General features: G+C 40.4%; 1 protein-coding gene across 1 annotated transcript in view; it reads left to right on the top strand.

The window, feature by feature from the left end:
• Positions 1 to 19,370, top strand: part of GINS1 (GINS complex subunit 1) — a 62,818-nt gene that overhangs the window by 31,846 nt on the left and 11,602 nt on the right. Inside the window, exons 3-5 of the mRNA XM_053709294.1 lie at positions 9,211 to 9,309; positions 17,362 to 17,452; positions 18,860 to 18,976. Of these exons, the coding sequence (XP_053565269.1) occupies positions 9,211 to 9,309; positions 17,362 to 17,452; positions 18,860 to 18,976 (307 nt within the window). The remainder of the gene's footprint in view (positions 1 to 9,210; positions 9,310 to 17,361; positions 17,453 to 18,859; positions 18,977 to 19,370) is intronic.

Below are 19,370 nucleotides of genomic sequence, written 5' to 3'. Positions count from 1 at the left end.
CTTGGGCCTTCAAGAATGAGGCCTCTGTTGAACAGATTTGCAAGGCTGCAACTTGGTCTTCGCTTCATACTTTTTCCAAATTTTACAAATTTGACACTTTTGCTTCATCGGAGGCTATTTTTGGGAGAAAGGTTCTTCAGGCAGTGGTTCCTTCTGTATAAAGAGCCTGCCTATCCCTCCCGTCGTCCGTGTACTTTTGCTTTGGTATTGGTATCCCAGAAGTAATGATGACCCGTGGACTGATCACACTTAACAGAAGAAAACATAATTTATGCTTACCTGATAAATTCCTTTCTTCTGTAGTGTGATCAGTCCACGGCCCGCCCTGTTTTTAAGGCAGGTAAATATTTTTTAATTTATACTCCAGTCACCACTTCACCCTTGGCTTTTCCTTTCTCGTTGGTCCTTGGTCGAATGACTGGGAGTGACGTAGAGGGGAGGAGCTATATGCAGCTCTGCTGGGTGAATCCTCTTGCACTTCCTGTTGGGGAGGAGTAATATCCCAGAAGTAATGATGACCCGTGGACTGATCACACTACAGAAGAAAGGAATTTATCAGGTAAGCATAAATTATGTTTTTGTTTACGATGAAAATTATATATATGTTAAAGTAGAAAACCCAAGGTTATTGATCTAGGCCCATTTTGTTATATTTGATGCCACTAATTGGCTGCCAAATCGATTGTATAAAATAGAAAAAAAAAATGCTTACTTTTTCTTAAATTTCAGATTTCTCACTGAAATAACATAATTTATGCTTACCTGATAAATTCCTTTCTTCTGTAGTGTGATCAGTCCACGGGTCATCATTACTTCTGGGATATTACTCCTCCCCAACAGGAAGTGCAAGAGGATTCACCCAGCAGAGCTGCACATAGCTCCTCCCCCCTACGTCACTCCCAGTCATTCGACCAAGGACCAACGAGAAAGGAGAAGCCAAGGGTGAAGTGGTGACTGGAGTATAAATTAAAAAATATTTACCTGCCTAAAAACAGGGCGGGCCGTGGACTGATCACACTACAGAAGAAAGGAATTTATCAGGTAAGCATAAATTATGTTTTCTTCTGTTAAGTGTGATCAGTCCACGGGTCATCATTACTTCTGGGATACCAAAGCAAAAGTACACGGATGACGGGAGGGATAGGCAGGCTCTTTATACAGAAGGAACCACTGCCTGAAGAACCTTTCTCCCAAAAATAGCCTCCGATGAAGCAAAAGTGTCAAATTTGTAAAATTTGGAAAAAGTATGAAGCGAAGACCAAGTTGCAGCCTTGCAAATCTGTTCAACAGAGGCTTCATTCTTGAAGGCCCAAGTGGAAGCCACAGCTCTAGTAGAATGAGCTGTAATTCTTTCAGGAGGCTGCTGTCCAGCAGTCTCATAGGCTAAACGAATTATGCTACGAAGCCAAAAAGAAAGAGAGGTAGCAGAAGCTTTTTGACCTCTCCTCTGACCAGAGTAAACGACAAACAAAGAAGACGTTTGTCGAAATTCCTTAGTTGCCTGTAAGTAAAATTTTAGAGCACGGACTACATCCAGGTTGTGCAGTAGACGTTCCTTCTTCGAAGAAGGATTTGGGCACAGAAAAGGAACAACAATCTCTTGATTGATATTCCTGTTAGTAACTACCTTAGGTAAGAACCCAGGTTTAGTACGCAGAACTACCTTATCCGAATGAAAAATCAAATAAGGAGAATCACAATGTAAGGCTGATAATTCAGAGACTCTTCGAGCCAAGGAAATAGCCATTAAAAATAGAACTTTCCAAGATAACAACTTTATATCAATGGAATGAAGGGGTTCAAACGGAACGCCCTGTAAAACATTAAGAACAAGGTTTAAACTCCATGGTGGAGCAACAGCTTTAAACACAGGCTTAATCCTGGCCAAAGCCTGACAAAAGGCCTGGACGTCAGGATTTTCTGACAGACGTTTGTGTAACAGAATGGACAGAGCTGAGATCTGTCCCTTTTAATGAACTAGCAGATAAACCCTTTTCTAAACCTTCTTGTAGAAAAGACAATATCCTAGGAATCCTAACCTTACTCCAAGAGTAACCTTTGGATTCACACCAATATAAGTATTTACGCCATATCTTATGGTAAATCTTTCTGGTAACAGGCTTCCTAGCCTGTATTAAGGTATCAATAACTGACTCAGAAAACCCACGTCTTGATAAAATCAAGCGTTCAATTTCCAAGCAGTCAGCTTCAGAGAAGTTAGATTTTGATGTTTGAAAGGACCCTGTATCAGAAGGTCCTGTTTCAGAGGTAGAGACCAAGGTGGACAGGATGACATGTCCACCAGGTCTGCATACCAAGTCCTGCGTGGCCATGCAGGTGCTATTAGAATCACTGATGCTCTCTCCTGTTTGATTCTGGCAATCAATCAAGGAAGCATCGGGAAGGGTGGAAACACGTAAGCCATCCTGAAGTCCCAAGGTGCTGTCAGGGCATCTATCAGGACTGCTCCTGGATCCCTGGATCTGGACCCGTAACGAGGAAGCTTGGCGTTCTGTCGAGACGCCATGAGATCTATCTCTGGTTTGCCCCAACGTCGAAGTATTTGGGCAAAGACCTCCGGATGAAGTTCCCACTCCCCCGGATGAAAAGTCTGACGACTTAAGAAATCCGCCTCCCAGTTCTCCACTCCCGGGATGTGGATTGCTGACAGGTGGCAAGAGTGAGACTCTGCCCAGCGAATTATCTTTGATACTTCCATCATAGCTAGGGAGCTTCTTGTCCCTCCCTGATGGTTGATGTAAGCTACGGTCGTGATGTTGTCCGACTGAAACCTGATGAACCCCCGAGTTGTCAACTGGGGCCAAGCCAGGAGTGCATTGAGAACTGCTCTCAATTCCAGAATGTTTATTGGCAGGAGACTCTCCTCCTGACTCCATTGTCCCTGAGCCTTCAGAGAATTCCAGACGGCACCCCAACCTAGAAGGCTGGCGTCTGTTGTTACAATTGTCCAGTCTGGTCTGCTGAATGGCATCCCCCTGGACAGATGTGGCCGAGAAAGCCACCATAGAAGAGAATTTCTGGTCTCTTGATCCTGATTCAGAGAAGGGGACAAGTCTGAGTAATCCCCATTCCACTGACTTAGCATGCACAGTTGCAGTGGTCTGAGGTGTAAGCGTGCAAAGGGTACTATGTCCATTGCCGCTACCATTAAGCCGATAACCTCCATGCATTGAGCCACTGACGGGTGTTGAATGGAATGAAGGGTGCGGCAAGCACTTTGAAGTCTTGTTAGCCTGTCCTCTGTCAGGTAAATCTTCATTTCTACAGAATCTATAAGAGTCCCCAGGAAGGGAACTCTTGTGAGTGGAACGAGTGAACTTTTCTTTTCGTTCACCTTCCATCCATGTGACCTTAGAAATGCCAGTACTAACTCTGTATGAAACTTGGCAGTTTGAAAGCTTGAAGCTTGTATCAGAATGTCGTCTAGGTATGGAGCTACCGAGATTCCCCGCGGTCTTAGTACCGCCAGAAGAGCACCCAGAACCTTTGTGAAGATTCTTGGAGCTGTAGCCAATCCGAATGGAAGAGCCACAAACTGGTAATGCCTGTCTAGGAAGGCAAACCTTAGGTACCGGTAATGATCCTTGTGAATCGGTATGTGAAGGTAAGCATCTTTTAAATCCACAGTGGTCATGTACTGACCCTCTTGGATCATAGGTAAAATTGTCCGAATAGTCTCCATCTTGAACGATGGAACTCTTAGGAATTTGTTTAGGATCTTTAAGTCCAGGATTGGTCTGAAAGTTCCCTCTTTTTTGGGAACCACAAACAGATTTGAGTAAAACCCCTGTCCCTGTTCCGACCGTGGAACTGGATGGATTACTCCCATTAACAAGAGCTCTTGTACGCAGCGTAGAAACGCCTCTTTCTTTGTCTGGATTGTTGACAGCCTTGACAGGTGAAATCTCTCTCTTGGAGGAGAGTATTTGAAGTCCAGAAGGTATCCCTGAGATATTATCTCTAGCGCCCAGGGATCCTGGACATCTCTTGCCCAAGCCTGGGCGAAGAGAGAAAGTCTGCCCCCCACTAGATCCGATCCCGGATCGGGGGCCCTCAATTCATGCTGTTTTAGGGGCAGCAGCAGGTTTCCTGGCCTGCTTGCCCTTGTTCCAGGACTGGTTAGGTTTCCAGCCTTGTCTGTAGCGAGCAACAGCTCCCTCCTGTTTTGGTGCAGAGGAAGTTGATGCTGCTCCTGCTTTGAAATTACGAAAGGAACGAAAATTAGACTGTCTAGCCTTAACTTTGGCTTTGTCCTGAGGCAGGGCATGGCCTTTACCTCCTGTAATGTCAGCGATAATCTCCTTCAACCCGGGCCCGAATAAGGTCTGCCCTTTGAAAGGTATATTAAGCAATTTAGACTTAGAAGTAACATCAGCTGACCAGGATTTTAGCCACAGCGCCCTGCGTGCCTGAATGGCGAATCCTGAATTCTTCGCCGTAAGTTTAGTTAAATGTACTACGGCCTCCGAAATGAATGAATTAGCTAGTTTAAGGACTCTAAGCCTGTCCGTAATGTCGTCCAGAGTAGCTGAACTAATGTTCTCTTCCAGAGACTCAATCCAGAATGCCGCTGCAGCCGTGATCGGCGCAATGCATGCAAGGGGTTGCAATATAAAACCTTGTTGAACAAACATTTTCTTAAGGTAACCCTCTAATTTTTTTTATCCATTGGATCTGAAAAAGCACAGCTATCCTCCACCGGGATAGTGGTACGCTTAGCTAAAGTAGAAACTGCTCCCTCCACCTTAGGGACCGTTTGCCATAAGTCCCGTGTGGTGGCGTCTATTGGAAACATTTTTCTAAATATCGGAGGGGGTGAGAACGGCACACCGGGTCTATCCCACTCCTTAGTAACAATCTCAGTAAGTCTCTTAGGTATAGGAAAAACCTCAGTACCGCAAAATATTACATAACCTACACATTTTCTCTGGTATTGCAACTGTGTTACAATCATTCAGAGCCGCTAACACCTCCCCTAGTAATACACGGAGGTTTTCCAGCTTAAATTTAAAATTTGAAATATCTGAATCTAGTCTGTTTGGATCAGAACCGTCACCCACAGAATGAAGTTCTCCGTCCTCATGTTCTGCCACCTGTGACGCAGTGTCTGACATGGCCCTAATATTATCAGCGCACTCTGTTCTCACCCCAGAGTGATCACGCTTACCTCTTAGTTCTGGTAATTTAGCCAAAACTTCAGTCATAACAGTAGCCATATCCTGTAATGTGATTTGTAATGGCCGCCCAGATGTACTCGGCGCTACAATATCACGCACCTCCCGAGCGGGAGATGCAGGTACTGACACGTGAGGCGAGTTAGTCGGCATAACTCTCCCCTCGTTGTTTGGTGAAATTTGTTCAATTTGTACAGATTGACTTTTATTTAAAGTAGCATCAATACAGTTAGTACATAAATTTCTATTGGGCTCCACTTTGGCATTGCAACAAATGACACAGGTATCTTCCTCTGAATCGGACATGTTTAACACAGTAGCAAATAAACTTGCAACTTGGAATACAATTCTATTAGAATATTATTAAAAACGTACTGTGCCTTTAAGAAGCACAGAAGATCTATGACAGTTGAAAATTAATAAATTGAAACAGTTATAGCCTCAATCCTTGTAAACAACACAACTTTAGCAAAGGTTTAATCCCATTAGCAAAGATAACAAATTCTGAAAGCAGGAAAAAAATTACAGAATAAACGTTTATCTCAGTCAACTATAATTCTCACAGCTCTGCTGAGAGAAATTACCTCCCTCAAAATAAGTTTTGAAGACCCCTGAGTTCTGTAGAGATGAACCGGATCGTGCAGGGAATACAATGAGCTGCTGACTGAAATTTCTGATGCGTAGCAAAAGCGCCAAAAAAACGGCCCCTCCCCCTCACACACAGCAGTGAGAGAGAACAGAAACTGTCAGAAAAAAGATTAAGCAACTGCCAAGTGGAAAAATAGTGCCCAAACATTTATTCACTCAGTACCTCAGCAAATGAAAACGATTTTACATTCCAGCAAAAACGTTAAACATAATTTCTTAGTTATTAAACAGCTTTATGTACTTCTTACAGTGTAATTCTAGTGAAGTACCATTCCCCAGAATACTGAAGTGTAAAGTATACATACATGACATTATATCGGTATGGCAGGATTTTCTCATCAATTCCATTGTCAGAAAATAAAAGCTGCTACATACCTCTATGCAGATTCATCTGCCCGCTGTCCCCTGATCTGAAGTTTACCTCTCCTCAGATGGCCGAGAAACAGCAATATGATCTTAACTACTCCGGCTAAAATCATAGCAAAACTCTGGTAGATTCTTCTTCAAACTCTGCCAGAGAGGTAATAACACACTCCGGTGCTATTTTAAAATAACAAACTTTTGATTGAAGATATAAAACTAAGTATAATCACCATAGTCCTCTCACACATCCTATCTAGTCGTTGGGTGCAAGAGAATGACTGGGAGTGACGTAGGGGGGAGGAGCTATGTGCAGCTCTGCTGGGTGAATCCTCTTGCACTTCCTGTTGGGGAGGAGTAATATCCCAGAAGTAATGATGACCCGTGGACTGATCACACTTAACAGAAGAAAATTTACACACAAGACTGCTGCAGTCCAAAGAAAAATGGTTGTAAATGCTTCTCTTGGTTCCCCTTTGTTCAGAAACAGCAGACATGCATGGCTTAACCATTGGTTTTTGGCAATTCGGCCACTAATTGCAGCTGCACCCCACACTTCTGAAATTCCTGGCAGTGAAGGGGTTAATAAGCTTGTAAGATTAATATTTGATGTAATGTAGGGTTTACCCCAACACACACCCACATACACTGGTTACCACCATATTTGGTACTGGCAGACCTCCTGTCAGTATGCAGTGTGGGGTTTTATTTTTAATTTCTGTGATGTAGGGATCCCTCACCCTGCTCACCACCATGTTTGTTATTGGCAACAAATTATTATTTTTATTTTATATTTTCTGTATGCTTTTTTTTTTTTTTTTTTTTTTTTTTTTTTTTTTTTTCTTGTGTAGTGCGCCCCCCTTCCCCTACAAGATCACTTTTTTTTCTTTTTTCTTTTTTTCCCTGCAGTTTAGTGTCCCATCTCCCCCATTCAATCAATACTTCTCTGTAGTTTAGGGCAGGGTTTGACAATCCCAGGAGCCAGAATTTTACCCATCGCTCCTAACTTTTTGGTTTATTCTTTATATATCTATATACAGTGTTCTCCATAGAAAATTTTGCCAGCTGGGTGGCATTATGAAGTAGCAGAGTGGGGGCAAATTAATACTTTCTAATTATAACATTTTCTATCCAAACCATAAATGAATTGCATTATTTAACACACATTCATTTAATGACAATTTGTTCAATAAACACAAACATTTTAATATATGATAATGTTTGTTTAATATTGGCTTAAATTTTAGCCGGGTGGTTAAATCAGCACCCTTTAAAAAGGTCCTGGGGAGAACACTGTATATGCAAATATCACTGTCTGGTTCCTAAATATTTTTACTGGCTCATACATTTTAAACAGATTTGTCGACCCCTGGTGTAGGGATGCATCTTTTCATCTCTTTTCCAAAGCATTTTCTGTAGTGTAGGGAACCCCGCCCATCCCTTGCCCCTCCTGCACTGGGCTGCCCACCAGCTTCTCTCCCACTCAGCATCAACACAGTGTCACTCTCTATAACTATTGCCAATCTGGCTTCATATGGTAAGGGAGTACTCTCTTACCATATAAAGGAAGATGCATTATGCCCCCTGGTTTGCGCCTCTGGCTTTCTAAGCTGACAGTGGGGATCTCAACATGCACCTCTGTGCTGGACATAGGTACTACATTAACACAGTATGCTGCTTAAAGTACTGTGTGATGTAGTACCCTACATCCATATGGCACAAGGTGTTAAGTGCAACCCACTGTTTAAAAGGATGTATAACGGTCCATTGTTGTAATAAAAAAAAGCATTAAACTGTTTAAAGGGACATTGCACAAAGACTTTTTCTATCCTACATATATTTAAGAGCAGCGTTGTAGTTTGTTTTTTTTTTCCCTGGTGAAAAATTTTAACAAGTAAAAACGTTTAATTTAATCTCTTGCAAACTTGCGAGGCAATGTTAGTTAGAGGAGGTATAAAACATGTTGAAATATGATCCTTTTTGTGTAAGGAAAAAAATGACTGCATTATCCCTTTAAACTAGCATACTTATGTTTGTGTAAAACTCATCACTGTCTTTTTTTTTTTGCTATCTTGGACACTTCTGGGGGGGAAAAAGCTGGTGTATTAAGTATTTAGCTACCCATAAGATTGTTTTTGTGGACTTATACAGCAATTGAACTTCAATTAAATCCTTTTTTAAAAAATAAATTTAAAAAAAAAGGAAATAATGAAATATGAGTGTATTTTTAATTGTTAAACGCAGTGGTTTCCCATTAGTTCAGCTAATAATATTCCTTTCTTTTGGCAGTTAAAACAAATCTCATTTTCAGATTAGTCTAAGGCAGCTTCCAATACAAATATGAAAACAGAAAATGCACATATTAAATGAAATTAACATTTTCTTAAATTTCTTTAAGTGTTCATTTTATGCGTCTATTTAATAACCACAATAAAATGCATCTCTCTAATGTACTGCTCTGTGATTTATGACCTGTTTTTTAGCTTGCAGACTTATCCTGTTGGTACTCTAAAGATTTTCTGTGATTAAATTCTCAATTGCTGGAAAAGCAGATGAAAGCATTTACATTACAGTGCTGGGCCCCTACAGAAGCTCTAGACAAGTTAGAAACCTATTTCAATCTGTATGGTTGTAGAAGAATTCCAGATTACTTGAGAGCTATTTTATTACAATGCAGAGCATCTTGTTAATTTATATTATTTTTTTTATTTTTTTTTAAAAAAAAGCACAACACTCAACTTAAAGACATTAAGCTGTGTTTTTTTTTTTTTTTTGTTTTTTTTTTTTTTTTTATGCAGCCCACACATTTATATTGTTAGTATGTGTTTGTAAAGATTTGTATAACGTAGGCAAGATATTTCCTGTAATCTGTACTCTATTCATAACTATTTAAAAATCCAAGTATAACAGAGTTACTTTTTAAAAACAAACACAAAAGGTGTTTGCTTCTTATTTGGTAAGAATAAAAAAGGTTTATTTTTTTAATTTTGGGTTTTCTCCATTTTAGTAATGAAGCAAAAACCGAAGGACGTAGCGACTTGATACCAACCATAAAATTTCGGCACTGTTGTCTGCTTAGAAATCGGCGGTGTGTTGTTGCATATTTGTAAGTTTTTAACATTTTGCACTGACACTGGTTAAAAAAGACACCTAGGAAGATTTTTTTATCTTTTACAGAATTATTGGAAGTGACAGAGTAATTGCTTTACATATTTTGGATAGTACTTAAAGGGATACTAAACCCATTTTTTTTTCTTTCATGATTCGGATAGAGCAGCAACTTTCTAATTTACTCCTATTTTTCCTTGTTCTCTTGCTATCTTTATTTAAAAAGCAGGAATTTAAAGCTTAGGAGCCAGCCCATTTTAGGTTCAGCACCCTGGATAGGGCTTGCTTATTGGTGGCTACATTTAGCAAACCAATAAGAAAGCATAACCCAGGTTCTCAACCAAAAATGGTCTGGCTCTTAAGCTTTATATTCCTGCTTTATAAATAAAGCTAGCACGAGAACTAAGACAATTGATAAGAGTAAATTAGAAAGTTGCTTAAAATTGCATGCTCTATCTGAATCATGAAAGAAAAAATGTGGGTTTAGTGTCCCTTTAAAGGGACATTAAACACTAAATAAATGCTAGACAGAATGAAGCATTCAAAGAAAATATTAGTCTGAGAATAACATGTAGATGGATTTTTTAAAGTTTAATTAGTTATTTAAATACTGACAAAATAGGTGTTTTAGTGTCTATAAAGCAATGGGTGCTGCCATCTTGTAACTTATTTATAACTGTCTCAAATTGGCCTCAGCAGAAACATAAGTCCTGAGTGTGCAGCCAATGGCTGTGACAAAATGTGTTCTGCATTTCCTCTTCTAACAAGAACTGAAAAGCAAATAATGAAATATATTGCAAAGTTTTATATACACAATCTATCATTTTATATTACCATTCCAAAGTGTTTGTCAGTTTAAACATTTTGTAATTGTAATATAATTATTATTTTTAGTAGAAAATAAACTGCAGTATAACTTTTATAACTTGGTCCCTTTTTTTTTTCTTTTTTTGTTTAATTTAACTGAAAATTGTAGGTTTTCTTATTCCTGTAAGAATTAGAGGTGCAGACTCCCAGCTTCATTAGGCCAACCCTGCTATTATCCAGTCATTGTTAATACACTGCTGCCATATAGTGTCATATTTACACACCTGAACCATTTTAACATAAGATACCAAGGGGGAAAATTCATTTTGATATCAGGAATACATTGCAATATCTGCCATGAGAATTTAATTTTGACTTCTAGTTTAAAAAAAGTTCCAGTTCCAAAACCATCTGAGTGTTCTGTGGGACATATGAGACAGCATTGATTTAAAAGAGCTGTGTACTTGGGCAGGCATCTGTTAAGATTTAAATTGTATTCAAAGCTGCTGAAGCACGGAAATCATTTATTTATTTTTTTATGTCCCTTTAACATTTTTGTCAGTGTTAAAGTTCTTGTGTGTGCTCAGTTTAGGTGTTAAAGTGCCAATAAATACAGTAGAATTGTATTAAAAAGACAATACAATAGCAGTAATAATTGTATAATTCTCATTAATTGAATTAATAGTATTGGATAAAGGAATAGGAAAGTCAAAAGTAAACTTGCATTATATTTTAAGACACTTCTATTACATTTGCTTTGTTCTTTTGTTATCCTTTGTTAAAAGCATACTTAGAGCAATGCACTATTGGGAGCTAGCTGGTGATTGGTGGCTACACACATTTGCATCTTGTCATTGGCTCTCCAGTCCTCAGGACCCTTAATAGGCCAGATATTCATTATATTAAAGGGCCAGTAAACCCACAAGATGTTATTTAATTCTGCACATAGTGCAGAATTACGGTATATAACATCAGCTTAGCGCCAGCTTTCTACCTGAAAGGATTTCGGAGAAATTTTCCTACGAAAATTTACTTTTACAGTACGCCGCTCGTGGCTCTACTGAGCGGGTCTGTTTGTTTTCCCTAAGTGCATCGGGCACGCTGTCTATTCACAGCCCGATTGTGCCATTAAACTCAATGTAGCTCGCTTCTGGTCTGGTAGCAGGAGCGAGCTACATTGAGTTTAATGGTGCGATCAAGCCGGCTGTGAATGGGGGGGTTGTTACTTATTATTTTGAATATCTTTTGGAAAGAGGGTCTTTATTTCAAATTGAAATACATTTCAGGGGGAAAATAAAGTTTCTCCAACATTGGTGTGTCCGGTCCACGGCGTCATCCATTACTTGTGGGAAATATTCTCCCCCACAGGGAAAGGCAAGGAGAGCACACAGCAAGAGCTGTCCATATAGCTCCCCCTCTGGCTCCGCCCCCCAGTCATTCTCCTTGCCGCTCTGAACAAGTAGCATCTCCACGGGGATGGTGAGGAGTTTGTGGTGTTAGTTGTAGTTTTTTATTCTTCTATCAAGAGTTTGTTATTTTAAAATAGTGCTGGCTTGTACTATTTACTCTACAACAGAAAAGTGATGAAGATTTCTGTTTAAGAGGGCTATGATTTTAGCACAAGTAACTAAAATCCATTTCTGTTACCACGCAGGACTGTTGAAACCAGAGAACTTCAGTTGGGGGTAACAGTTTGCAGACTTATCTGCTTCAGGTATGACTAGTCTCCTTCTAACAACACAGGCTAATGCTAGATGACAGTCATTTTTCCCCTCAGGAAAAACGGTAAGCCATTTTTCTTTCACCTCAGCAAAAAAGATAACAGGCTTCCCCTTTTTGATTTTTATGCTGGTAGACACTGTCAGGGGCCAAATCGATTGTTTTTTATTACAATATGATGGCAATTGAAATGTTTTATAAGCTCATATACACTTGGGGACGTTTGTTTTTTTTTTTTTGATCTGGCTTGCTTTAGACACCTAAATCTAGTCAGGAAGGCCCCTTCACTCTAGTGTACTGAGGGAGGAGGCCTCATTTTGGCACTTCAGTTAATTTCAAGGCAGTGCATGCAGTTCCATGTGAGAGGGTCCTGTGGCTCAGAAAGTGACTCCAGAAAGCTTATTTCTGTGGATGATTGACCCCCTAAGAAAGTTAAGCTGCAGCAATGCTGTAAGCAGGGATTGTGGTGTATAAAAACGGTTAAATCCAACAATTAGCTCCGGTTTGCTTGTTTTAAGAGCTAGTCTCCATATTTGCTGTGCAATACTTTCTGAGCATTAAGACACTGGGGTCCAAATTTCAGAAAAATCGGATATTGCCTTCATAGTTTTTTGAACATTCAGAAATAAAGTGTGTCATTTTATTATTTAAAGAGACAGTAACGTTTTTGTTTAAAATTGTTTTTATTGCATTGTTTGCCTGCCTAAATCTGTTTAACATGTCTGTGCCATCAGATAACCTATGTTCTGTGTGTGTAGAGACAAATGTGGTTCCCCCTTCGAGTGTTTGTGATAATTGTGCCATAGCGTCCAAACAAAATGAGGACAGCTCTGTTACATTTCATAATGTTGACCAAGATGTGGGGATAGTTCTACATCCTCTCCTTCTGTGTCTACACCAGCTTTGCCCGCGCAGGCGACACCTAGCGCGCCAGTGCTTATTTCTATGCAACAATTAACAGCAGTAGTGGATAATTCTATAGCAAATCTTGTATCCAAACTGCCAGCATTTCAGAGAAAGCGTGATTGTTCAGCTTTAAATACAGATAAAAGGGATGAACAATCAGACGCTGACGATGCTTTATCTATTTTACCCTCACATCAATCGGAATTGGCTGTGAGGGAAGGGCTGTCTGAGGGTGAAATTTCAGACTCAGGAAAGATTTCTCAACAGGCAGAATCTGATATAGTAGCATTTAAGTTGAAGCTAGAACATCTCCGCGCTTTGCTAAAGGAGGTATTAGCTACTCTGGATGACTGTGATTCTATGGTAGTACCAGAGAAGTTGTGCAAATTGGACAAATTTTTAGAGGTCCCAGTGCACGACGACGCTTTTCCAATACCCAAAAGGGTAGCGAACATAGTGGAAAAGGAGTGGGAGAAGCCAGGTGTACCCTTTGCCCCACCTCCTATATTTAAGAAAATGTTTCCCATAGTAGACCCTAGAAGGGACGCATGGCAGACGGTCCCGAAGGTTGAGGGAGCTGTTTCAACACTAGCGAAGCGCACCACTATTCCTATAGAGGACAGCTACGCTTTCAAAGATCCTATGGATAAAAAATTGGAAGGATTGCTTAAAAAGATTTTTGTTCAGCAAGGGTTCATCCTTCAATCAGCTACGTGTGTTATTACTGTCACTTCAGCGGCGTCCTTTTGGTTCGAGGAACTAAAAAGGTCGCTCCAGAAAGACTTCCTATGAAGAAGTCATGGACAGAATTCACGCATTAAAATTAGCTAATTCCTTTATATTGGATGCCGCCTTTCAAATAACGAAATTGGTGGCGAAAAACTCAGGTTTTGCTATAGTAGCGCGGAGGGCGCTTTGGCTGAAATCCTGGTCGGCAGATGTGTCGTCCAAGACTAAGTTACTTAATATTCCTTTCAAGGGTAAGACCCTTTTTGGGCCGGAATTGAAAGAAATTATTTCAGACATCACTGGGGGTAAGGGCCATGCCCTCCCACAGGATAGGCATTTTAAGGCTAAGAACAAGTCTAATTTTCGTTCCTTTTGCAATTTCAGGAACGGACCGGCTAATAACTCCACTGCCGCTAGACAAGAAGGTAACGCGGCCCAGCCCAAACCCGCTTGGAAGCCCATGCAAGGCTGGAACAAGGGTAAACAGACCAAGAAACCTGCTGCTGTTACCAAGACAGCATGAAGGGGTAGCCCCGATCCGGGACCGGATCTGGTAGGGGGCAGACTATCTCTCTTCGCTCAGGCTTGGGCAAGAGATGTTCCGGATCCCTGGGCACTAGAGATAGTCTCCAAGGTATAACTGCTAGAGTTCAAGGGACTTCCTCCAAGGGGAAGGTTCCACCTGTCTCGCTTATCTTCAGACCAGATAAAGAAACAGGCATTCTTACATTGTGTAAGAGACCTATCAAAGATGGGAGTGATAAACCCAGTCCCCTCCGGGGAACAAGGTCTAGGTTTTTACTCAAACCTGTTTGTGGTTCCCAAAAAAAGAGGGAACTTTCAGGCCAATTCTGGATTTAAAGATATTAAACAAGTTCCTCAGTTTTCCATCCTTCAAAATGGAAACCATTCAGACAATCTTGCCGACAATCCAGCAGGGTCAATATTTGACTACCGTGGATCTAAAGGATGCGTATCTGCATATTCCAATCCACAAAACTCATCAGTTCCTGAGGTTCACCTTTCTGGACAAACATTACCAGTTCGTGGCTCTTCCATTCGGTTTAGCCACCGCTCCCAGAATTTTCACAAAGGTGCTAGGGTCCCTTCTAGAGGGCCCACACAGACATTGTGTTGGCTTTTCTCAGATCTCACGGGTGGAAGGTGAACATAGAAAAGAGTTCACTGTCACCGTCCACAAGGGTTCCTTTTCTGGGAACAATAATAGATTCTGTGGAAATGAAGATCTTCCTGACAGAAGTCAGAAAGCTAAAGCTTCTAAACGTTTGTTGAGTTCTTCATTCTATTCCTCAACCCTCCATAGCTCAGTGCATGGAAGTAATAGGACTAATGGTCGCAGCAATGGACGTGCTTCCTTTTGCTCGAATTCATCTAAGACCATTACAGCTGTGCATGCTCAATCAGTGGAATGGGGACTATACAGACTTGTCTCCCCAAATTCAAGTAGACCAGGTAACCAGGGACTCACTTCTCTGGTGGTTGACCCAGGATCACCTGTCTCAGGGAATGAGTTTCCGCAGACCGGAGTGGGTCATCGTCACGACCGACGCCAGCCTCTTGGGGTGGGGCGCGGTCTGGGACTCCCTGAAAGCTCAGGGCCTATGGTCTCGGGAAGAGTCGCTTCTCCCGATAAACATTTTGGAACTAAGAGCAATATTCTATGCGCTCCTGGCTTGGCATCAGCTAGCGGAAGCCAGGTTCATAAGATTTCAGTCGGACAACATAACGACTGTTGCGTACATCAATCATCAGGGGGGAACAAAGAGTTCCCTAGCGATGAAGGAAGTAACCAAGATTATCCAATGGGCAGAGAATCACTCCTGCCATCTATCTGCTATTCACATCCCAGGAGTAGACAACTGGGAGGCGGACTATTTGAGTCGTCAGACTTTCCATCCGGGGGAGTGGGAACTCCACCCGGAGGTCTTTGCTCAGTTAACCCAATTATGGGGCATTCCAGACATGGATCTAATGGCGTCCTGTCAGAACTTCAAGATTCCTTGCTACGGGTCCAGATCCAGGGATCCCAAGGCGACTCTAGTGGATGCATTAGTGGCGCCTTGGTCGTTCAACCTAGCGTATGTGTTTCCACCGTTTCCTCTCCTTCCCAGGCTCATAGCCAGGATCAAACAGGAGAAGGCCTCGGTGATTCTGATAACTCCTGCGTGGCCACGCAGGACTTGGTATGCAGACCTGGTGAATATGTCATCGGCTCCACCATGGAAGCTACCTTTGAGACAGGATCTTCTAGTACAAGGTCCATTCGAACATCCAAATCTAGTTTCTCTGCAGCTGACTGCTTGGAAATTGAACGCTTGATTTTATCCAAGCGTGGTTTTTCGAATTCTGTGATAGATACTCTGGTCCAAGCCAGAAAACCTGTGATTAGAAAGATTTACCATAAAATATGGAAAAAATATATCTGCTGGTGTGAATCCAAGGGATTCTCCTGGAGTAAGATTAAAATTCCAAAGATTCTCTCCTTTCTCCAAGAAGGTTTGGATAAAGGGTTGTCAGCTAGTTCTCTAAAAGGACTGATTTCTGCTTTATCTGTCTTGTTACACAAATGACTGGCAGCTGTGCCAGATATACAAGCTTTTGTTCAGGCTTTGGTTAGAATCAAGCCTGTTTACAGACCCATGACTCCTCCTTGGAGTCTAAATTTAGTTCTTTCAGTTCTTCAAGGGGTTCCGTTTGAACCTTTACATTCCATAGATATTAAGTTATTATCTTGGAAAGTTCTGTTTTTGGTTGCTATTTCTTCTGCTAGAAGAGTTTCTGAATTATCTGCTTTGCAATGTAATTCACCCTATCTGGTTTTCCATTCAGATAAGGTTGTTTTGCGTACTAAGCCTGGTTTTCTTCCAAAAGTTGTTTCCAACAAGAATATTAACCAGGAAATAGTTGTTCCTTCTCTGTGTCCGAATCCAGTTTCAAAGAAGGAACGTTTATTACACAATTTAGATGTTGTTCGTGCTTTAAAGTTCTACTTAGAAGCAACAAAAGATTTTAGACAAACCTCATCTTTGTTTGTCGTTTACTCTGGTAAGAGGAGAGGTCAAAAAGCTACTGCTACCTCTCTCTCTTTCTGGCTGAAAAGCATTATCCGATTGGCTTATGAGACTGCCGGACGGCATCCTCCTGACCGAATCACAGCTCACTTTACTAGGGCTGTGGCTTCCACTTGGGCCTACAAGAACGAGGCTTCTGTTGATCAGATATGTAAGGCAGCGACTTGGTCCTCTCTGCACACTTTTGCCAAATTCTACAAATTTGATACTTATGCTTCTTCGGAGGCTATTTTTGGGAGAAAGGTTTTGCAAGCCGTGGTGCCTTCCATTTAGGTAACCTGATTTGCTCCCTCCCTTCATCCGTGTCCTAAAGCTTTGGTATTGGTTCCCACAAGTAATGGATGACGCCGTGGACCGGACACACCAATGTTGGAGAAAACAGAATTTATGCTTACCTGATAAATTACTTTCTCCAACGGTGTGTCCGGTCCACGGCCCGCCCTGGTTTCCTAATCAGGTTGAAAAAAATTTTCTTTATACACTACAGTCACCACGGCACCCTATAGTTTCTCCTTTTTTCTTCTAACCGTCGGTCGAATGACTGGGGGGCGGAGCCAGAGGGGGAGCTATATGGACAGCTCTTGCTGTGTGCTCTCCTTGCCTTTCCCTGTGGGGGAGAATATTTCCCACAAGTAATGGATGACGCCGTGGACCGGACACACCGTTGGAGAAAGTAATTTATCAGGTAAGCATAAATTCTGTTTTTTAATAGTAAGAAAAAATAATTTCGTATTAGCCCATGACTAGTAGAAATTTCCAGCCCTGTAAATCTGTTTAATACAGTGCTTTTTTTACAGGTATGACAGATTGCTTAGAATTCGTGCACTGCGGTGGGAATATGGCAGTGTTCTTCCAAATGCCCTGAGGTTCCATATGTCTGCAGAAGAGGTTTCTATCTTATTTTAGCTACTGTAAGATCTAAAGAAAACACATTATAAACCATTATCTTAATATTAAATGCAACAAACAAATGTGATATATTCTGATCATATTTATAATTGATATTTGTTTTTTAATTGGGATGTGAAAACATTTCAGTTTTTTTAATTCTGTTCTTTGTACCAAAACAAGCAAATCCTTAAGAAAATATAATACACAAGATACAAACAAAAATACAATAGTGAGGTTTTGTGATTTTAAAGGAGAATATTTTAACTCTAATACTAATGTATGTATGAGCTCTCACCAGCTCTGTTTTTCATACAATGCCTGTTTAACCAGGCCACAGATCATGTTTGTATATATGCAGAGATCAATCCTCAAAAGAGAAAAAAAAATCATTTTTAGTGAGGTACATTTAATAGTAAAAACATTGAGTCATAGAACTAAATTGAAAGTTTCTTAAAAATTGCATGGCCTATCTGAACCATGAAAGTTTAATAATGACTTTCGCATCTTTTTTTAATTTTATTTTGCATTGCAGGGATAATGGGAATTGCCCAGTTCCCCTTTTTTAAATTCACCACATTACTATAATTAAGGAAAAAGACATTGGCTTTGTGGTACAGGTGGCCCTCGGTTTACAACGATTCAATTTACACCGTTTCAGAACAACCTTTTTTTTTTCCCAGTCATGTTACTGCTATTGAAAAGCATTGAGAAGCAGTGCATTTAATAAATTAGCCAGTAGGTGGAGCTGTCGGCTTGTGTTACAGCAAAGCCAAGCAAGCTGAAATTAATCAGTTTAACCAGACCTCAGCCATCGAGCAGATTTCAAAGGAACAAGGTCTTCCTGTCTATAAATCAGTCCAGATTGGAATGCATAGAAAGAACTGTTTGCAGAAAAATGCAAGTGAAGTCTGTGTTGTGTGATTATTTTATTAGGTTTATAATGCTGTTTAGCAAATGTTTTTGTTTATTTAACTTAGTTTAATTATATATTCTGTTTGTTTAGGGTTTTTTTAGGTTTATAATGCTTTTTAGCATTTAAAGTCTTCATTTCAAAGCTTTAAAAATAATGTATTAGGTGTTACTTATGACAATTTTGAGAGGGGCCTGGAACCTAACTCCCTCACTTCCCATTGACTTATATTATAAACTGGGTTTCAATTTACAACTCTTTCGATTTACAACCATTCCTTCTGGAACCTAACCCTGGCGTAAACTGAGGGCTACCTGTATATGTGGAAGGCTGTGAGTTTGTGGGTAGTAGCACAAATATAAGCTTTTTTCTCTGTTGTCTGAAGCAATCGGCAGTTCTCCCTATTCAGAATTGTAGGGCACTTGGCAAACATTCTATTCCAGTTTTTTGGACAGTTCAGCTTTTAAATCCTATGTCTTCCCTTTCTTTAATAGACAGACTGGTTCAACCAGTATAAGAAGTCATTGGCTACATACATGCGATCGTTGGGAGGTGAAGAAGGGTTGGATATTACACAAGACATGAAGCCTCCGAAAAGCTTGTACATAGAAGTGAGTATATATCTGTGTTATATACTATTACCACATACAAAGTTGGAGTATGGGACAAGCACAATTTTTATATTTACACAAATCAAGAGGTTTTTAATTGCCTTGACATTTTAAACAGGGTTGTTTTGAGTTTAAATCCCGACTTAAATCACTATTTAGTAAGACCGATTTTTAAATAATGATTTTCATTTTTACAATAATAACTTTTCAGATGTATTTTTCCAGTTATACCAGACCATTACTAATTTGGTTATATATAATTAGATATGCATAGATACTTTCCCCAATAATTAAATTCCTTTCAATGATCTATCTCCAGTTTAATAGGTCAATCATTCATATTGGATCAACTTTTCAGCTCTACATTATTGAAAGGGAAAAAATTATCACCTTT

The sequence above is a fragment of the Bombina bombina genome, chromosome 4 (assembly GCF_027579735.1).
Source record: "Bombina bombina isolate aBomBom1 chromosome 4, aBomBom1.pri, whole genome shotgun sequence".
Taxonomy (NCBI): Eukaryota; Metazoa; Chordata; class Amphibia; order Anura; family Bombinatoridae; genus Bombina; species Bombina bombina.
Note: the sequence above shows the minus strand (reverse complement) of the source record. Positions and strands in the feature narration are given on the sequence as shown.